General features: G+C 41.9%; 1 protein-coding gene across 5 annotated transcripts in view; it reads right to left on the bottom strand.

Moving 5' to 3' along the window:
- Positions 1 to 5,544: 5,544 nt before the first annotated feature.
- MAMDC2 (MAM domain containing 2) overlaps positions 5,545 to 6,956 on the bottom strand; it is an 80,664-nt gene continuing 79,252 nt past the window's right edge. For 4 of the 5 annotated variants that reach the window (XM_083403436.1, XM_083403439.1, XM_083403437.1 and 1 more), the window contains one exon: positions 5,545 to 6,539. In XM_083403436.1, coding sequence (XP_083259562.1) covers positions 6,475 to 6,539 — 65 coding nt within the window. In that variant the 3' untranslated portion in view covers positions 5,545 to 6,474. The remainder of the gene's footprint in view (positions 6,540 to 6,956) is intronic. The other variant, XR_014502952.1, reaches the window with a different exon arrangement.

The following is a 6,956-nucleotide window of genomic DNA, read 5'->3' as shown; positions in this document are numbered from 1 at the left end:
TGCTCACCAAGTTGTGCTGCTGAACACATAGTTTAAGAAATTCTCAGTTTCTTTGTAAGCTTATTGCAGATAACATAGGAATGAAAAAGCACTTAGAAAAGGAAGAAGTTCAGTAGAAATAATTCATTAGACACTTCACCTGGTTTTGAAACAAACTCCATTGTTTCATCTTAATTCAAAATATCATAGCTTTACAGCACAATCCTATGTATATCTATCTACTTAAAAGTAAGTCCTGTTGAGTTCAGTAGTACTCCAGATAATGGTGCCTATGATTAGAGCATCAGCCTTTGAAGTTACGATGGTGCCTTGGAAGCCTGACCATTTTACATCTGACCAGGCAAAATCCTTGTTGCAAGATGATACAGACCACCAGCTTACTGAATGATTTACTATATATAAGCTGCAGTAATGGTTCTCTGTATCCTACCAGTCTCCTTTTGTCAAGCAGTACAAGAGATAGGAACTGTTGAGACATGACCAGTGATGCCACCCAGAACCAGTAAATGAGTAAATGACCGTTTGAACTAAGAGGAGCCCAGACCTTAGAGTTCTTGCCTTCAGCTCCTGAAAAGAAGTAATATTTACCTGACCAAATACTGCTTTATTGTCGGTTGGTGTGGGAGAGTGTGTATTTTAGAATTTTTAAATTGTAAACAACTTTGAATTCCTTGGCGAAATTGCAGGAAGTACATAAATAAAAAATAAACTATAAAACTCAGCAGTGCAGCAAAACTGTTAGGGGGACTGGATGAGAAAAGATGACACATGCCAGCAGTTACAACATCTCACACTGCAGTCCTGCTCCTCCCCCCCCCCCCATTGCGGCTGACCTTTCCCCACTTGCTGTATATACTGGGTCCGACTTTAGCTGCAGTAGCACAAACCTAAGCAGGAGGCAAGGGAACTCTCAAAGTCTTGGCCCACTACTGCTTTCAATGTACATTCTAGCCCAGAAACTATTTTCTCAGGAGCATCTTCAATTTAAGATTCTGAGAGGTCTCACCTAAGATCAGAATAATTACTATTATTAAATTTCTATACTGCCCTTTATCTGAGGATCATAGGGCGGATTACAGTATTAAAATACATACCATGGTAACAAACAAAAACAATCCCAACCCCCCAGTTTAAAAGTCCACAGATTGTTTAATTAGGCAAAGGCCTGGAGAAGAGGAATGATTTTGCCTGAGCCTCCCTGGAAAGAGCGTTCCACAAGTGGGGAGCCAGCACAGAAAAGGCCCATTCTCGTGTTGCTAACTCGGACAGCTGCTCCAGATGGATACAATGGTTGATGGTATGAAAAGCTGCTGAGAGGTTGTGAATTTACAAGGACCTATTTACCCTGTCTCTCCTAACAAAGGTCATCATACAAGGTGACCAAAGAAGTTTCTTGTCCAAAATAGCTTGTGGATCTGCTCTGCAACCACTTGCTCAAAAACCTTGTACGAGAAGGGGAGATTGGCAAATGGCCAATAATTACTTTGATTTTCTAACTCCAGGGAGGGTTTCTTGCCCTAAGGCAGGGGTCTGCAACCCGCGCCTCCGGAGCCGCATGTGGCTCTTTTACACCTTTGCCGCGGCTCCGGGGCGGATACTAGCAAGGGGAGGAGGCGCATTGTACGCCCCGACACTCCCCACTGTGGCGGGCGCTGTACTGGCTGTGACGTCGCATGGGGGTGGTGCGTGCGTAAGTCACGCACCGTCCCGACGTCACCTTCCCGCCCGCCCGCCCGCTACATTGTACAGGGCATGTACGCTGGTCACTGTTTTGAAGGGGAGTGAAGAACACACACACACAAAAAGGTAACTTGTTAATTTAATGTTTATTTCTATGAGGAGGAGTAATTCTGAGGGGTCAAACAAAGAAATAAAAAAAAGTGACAAAAAGGTTATTTTTATAATGACGAGTTTTGCGGCTCCCAGGTTTTTTTTCTTCGGAAACGGGTCCAAGTGGCTCTTTTTGTCTTAAAGGTTGCATACCCCTGCCCTAAGGGGACCCCAATTCCTTTCTCACACTGTATTTGGCCACTTGCCTGCTGTCATCTTCTAAGCCCAATCCTGAGCATTGGTCCAACGGAAGGGAAAGTTGAATGATTACGCAATGGCAGCTGCTGTTCCTTTTTTTTTTTTAGATGGTTGTTAGGTAATTTTATGTAATTTTTACTACTCTGTCCTAGGATCCAGTGGATTCTAATTTCAGATTTTTATTTTAATTTTTGGATTTTCTTCAATTATCGTTGTTGATATTCCTTAGTGATAGTTTTATTGTTTTATCTTTTTTGTAAACAACCTTGAGTGGTTGGGGTGGTTTTTTTACAATCAAGCAAGGCGTTTATTTATTCATAAATTTCAATGCTGTGGAAACAGATTACAAGCTCACTCAACAATCGTGCCCTTCCACTTCTCCAACTACAAGAGTTCTCTGTCCTGAGACACAGATATTTAAGAGGGGAGATACAGATGGGAGAATGAGAGTTTGATTGTGTGAGTTGCCTTCTCTCCTGCTTCTGAACACCAACTAACAAAATGTGCTAAATATATTTAATTCCAAGTAACAAATCACTTCCTTGAACCATTTGTCCTCCTCCTCTCCCAGATTGTTTTCACCTGCAATCTAAAAGAAAGGAGAGGGATGGCCAGGCAGTTGTGGCACCATTACAGAATAAGCCCTGTTTCCCTCATTTCTGTTAGTGCAATTTAAATGTTGGTGTTAATTGCACTTCTTGTTGTTTTTTGGTGATCACTCGTAGCTGAGTAAGATTGTCTTCCATAAACACGTTTTCCAAAAGTGAGTCTGTAAGTGGCTGTGGAGGCCAATTCTGGATCCACATGTCCTTCCACAGTGGGGATATTGGTTTCCGGACAGAAGTTGATCACGGTGTGGATTTGCCAAGTGTGCCTTCCTCTTAGCACGTTTCTCCCTTGCATCCTGAGTTTGAGTGTCTTCAAAGCCCATGACACCTTTGGTAAAGGCTGTTCTCCAACTGGAGCGCTCGCAGGCCAGTGTTTCCCAGTTGTTGGTGTTTATACTGTAGTATATTTTATACTGTAATATATTGAGCACATGCATCTGCACAACATGACCGGTCCAACGAAGTTGATGTTTAAGAATCATTGCTTCAACACTGGTGATCTTTGCTTCTTCCAGTACACTGATATTAGTTTGCCTGTCTCCCCAAGTGATGTGTAAAATTTTTCAGAGACACCGTTGATGGAATGCTTTGGTTTGCCTCTTGTGTTGCCTTGCCCTCTGTCTGATTTCTGTTCAGGGTTAGGACGCCAGCTGGGGTGGGCCTCTTGAAACAGCTCAAGGCCACAGGCTTCTGGCATGACTCATCCCCGCAGCCCCGCTTTCTTACCCAAAGTGTGTGTGTGTCTTACATATAACCAGCAGCATCCAGCAGTTTTGTATGGATCTCTTTCCAGTTTGAGTCTCTTTACCATTTTTACCACAACCTTTTAAGACCAAGTTACCGTACTTCAGAGCTTTCCAAACTGTGTCAGGACACCTTACTGTGTCGGCTGCAGAATGTAGGTGTGTCATGCGAATGCTCCCCACGTTCCTCCCGGGGCTGGAAAAGGGTTAGTTTAACCTTTGGTTTGTTAGTAAAACTGAATTACTGTGGCTTGAAATGATGCATGTCTTAAAAGTATGTCACCAACATGAAAAGTTAGGAAAGTTCTGCTGTACTTATTTAGTTAGTCTGTAGTCTATGATGCACCAGTATCTCCTAAATATGTATATTGTTGAAGCAAAATAAAAAAAATCCTTCCTGTAGCACCTTAGAGACCAACTAAGCTTGTTATTGGTATGAGCTTTCGTGTACATGCACACTTCTTCAGATAAAGCTCATACCAATAACAAACTTAGTTGGTCTCTAAGGTGCTACTGAAACGAATTTTTTTATTTTGTTTCAACTACGGCAGACCAACACACCTACCTGTAACTATGTATATTGTGTAAATAACTGTCTTGTTGGCTTGAGGCAATGAAACACTTCACTTTGAACTGTGTGGGCAAGGAGTTCTCTTCGCCATCAATTCTGAAATGGCTGGCAACAGAAAAGGTTGAAGATCCTGAAGCTTTGCTGTGTTACTCTCTTGGTTACACTGGAATAGGTATGATCTTAAAATGTTATGTGTTTCCCATTAGAGCAGGGCCTTCAGTCATCCCAGGCTCCCACCCCAAAAGCAGCAAGCAGATCTTACTTCCATCTAGGTACCGTATTTTTCGCTCTATAAGACGCACCAGACCACAAGATGCACCTAGTTTTTGGAGGAGGAAAACAAGAAAAAAATATTCTGAATCCCAGAAGCCAGAACAGCAAGAGGGATTGCTGCGCAGTGAAAGCAGCAATCCCTCTTGCTGTTCTGGCTTCTGGGATAGCTGCGCAGCCTGCATTTGCTCCATAAGACGCACACACATTTCCCCTTTTTAGGAGGGAAAAAGTGAGTCTTATAGAGCAAAAAATACGGTAAGTGGGATGGAAGTGAAACGGTGTTTGAAAAGTTCTTTTTAAAGACAAGTTGTGGCATTCTTACTTGTGGGAATGTCCGGATTGCAAATGCATACATGCTGTGGCCAATGGATGCATGATTGCTCACGGCGCCCAAGCCAGAAGTGACTCTAAAATGTTACTAAAAGGGCGGAAGGCTTTATGTGGGCCCTGCTGATGCGTGTGGGGGTCCGAATGTAACCCCCGTGCAAAACGAGAATTGCCTGTACTCCATTGGGGTGGGGTGTCTGCGCCATCTGTAAAGGTGGCACCATATTGCATCCTACTCAGCTGCTGCTTCCCCCCACTTCCCACTGCGCAAAGCCTCCCCCTAGATTCTACTGAGCCCATTCCACAGGAAGCGGGGAATAGAGCCAACATTCCTGCTCCCCTTTTGGATGTTGCTTAAGTTGAGGAAGAAATGAGAATTTCCCCTTTCTAACCCAAGTTCCCACCATTTAGTGCCTCCTCCCACCCCATTTATTCATTCTTCATCACAGCCTTCCAATCCAAACCCAATCCGTGCAGTGATCATTACAGTCGCGGAACATGCAGAAGGCAGACTTATATAGGAATAGCTGGTCTTGTGTTCCTAGAACTCCCAACAGTTTACAGCAACAGTCTGAATTACACCTGCAAACCAAGTGGAGGCCAGTGAAATTCTTGAAACATAAGTACAGTCGTACCTTGGTTTTGGAACAGCTTAGTTCTCAGATGTTTTGGCTCCTGAACGCCACAAACCCAGAAGTGACTGTTCTGGTTTGTGAACTATTTTGGGAAGCCGAATGTCCAACGAAGCTTCCGTGGCTTCCAGGTGGCTGCGGGAACTTCCTGAAGCCTATCAGAAGCCGTGCTTTGGTTTTCGAACGTTTTGGAAGTCAAATGGACTTCCGGAACAGATTCTGTTCTCCTTCCATGGTACAACTGTATTCATTGCAACAAGCCCTAGTTAAGAAAGTAGTTTGGTCTGGAAGTTACCAGTGCATGGGTGAGGTTTGAAAATATACTTTAGCCACTTCTAGTCACTTAAGAGGAGTCAGAGAAATCATTTTAAATTGTATTTTATTACCTTGTTCCAAATTATAGAAAAACGTGATGTAAATACATGTGCATGCACACACAAAACACACACCCATACATATCTATAAAATATAAAATATTCAGCAATCAAATATGCATCGTCTGTTTCTAACAGGAAGACAGATTGTTTGTGGCTGAGTATGATAAAGACAATTCTGCACAAGTCTATAAAACTATTTTTTTTAAAAAACAAACCTGCATTCCAGTCTGCTGTAATGTATGCAGGTCACTGTTTATGTATTGTAATCAACACTTTAACAGAAACTTTACAGTAGTTCATCTGTTAGCTGCTGGAATGACAAATGGATTCATTACAATAATTGTTTGGCAAGGAATAGCCAAAAACAAAAAAACCTACCCAAATGGTTTATATGTGATACTTAATATTTTTATAAGTGGGTTCCCTGAAGTTTCCTGAACAACAATTGAAAACTATTTCATTTGACCTACAGAATATTACTAGCTTTTAATAATATTTTCTCCATTCTTTCTAAATTCTAAAATTAAATCCATAATTTGCCAAAGACAAGACATTCACTGAATGCAGTTTTAGTTAACACAATGACAAATTATATATTTTGTCCATTTTGCTTTCTGTAATTATGTGCCCAAAAATGTTTACCAAAAACACATTTGTCTATTACTTCACACTCTGTGCAAAATGAATAGCCCTTTAGAATAACTGATGTCACATGCAAAATAAAATACAATAAAAAAACAAAGTGAGGGAAACCCTGAGTCAGTAACTTCATTGGCAAGGCTGAATTCTTGCCATACCTTCATGCTGCTAACAAAATAGTTCAGTATTTATCACTCTACAACTGAGAGCAGGGAGGGAGCTGTGCAGCTCCTCCTGTAGATAAGCAAGGTGATATTCCATCTGCTTCTGCGGAGCTCAGTATTCAATTTCATTAAAATCGGCAGAATAACCAGAAGACTGCAGTATGGTTTCTCCTGTTTCTAGAGGTGGAGGAAAAGAATATTTGAAGTAGCATACGATTCTATAGATAATCATTTTAACATGGGCTGCTATTGAAAAACAAACACAGTGCAAACTTATACCTGTCTATTTGGAAATAAGTCACATCAGCTTTAATGGAGCTTACTCCCAGGTAGGAGGGTGTAGTATTCCAGCCATAATAATGAAATTCATTCAAATAATGGCCTAGTGGAATTTCAAGCAGTTGGTATCATTTGATAAAAGAATCAGGCGGGATTTGACTTAAGAGGTTCACTCATGCAACAGGACTTTTCCTTTCTCTCCTCTGTGCCATGCACCCCCAAATCTGCTTGGAAGGGCTGGGGAAGCACCCCACCAACAAGTGGAGGGTATGTTTACATCTACATGGATTCAACACACAAGTGCCACTAGGAGCT

This window comes from Podarcis tiliguerta, assembly GCF_965153285.1.
Source record: "Podarcis tiliguerta genome assembly, chromosome: 11".
NCBI lineage: Eukaryota > Metazoa > Chordata > Lepidosauria > Squamata > Lacertidae > Podarcis > Podarcis tiliguerta.
The sequence above is the reverse complement of the archived record's forward strand: the minus strand, read 5'-3'. Positions and strand labels throughout refer to the sequence as shown.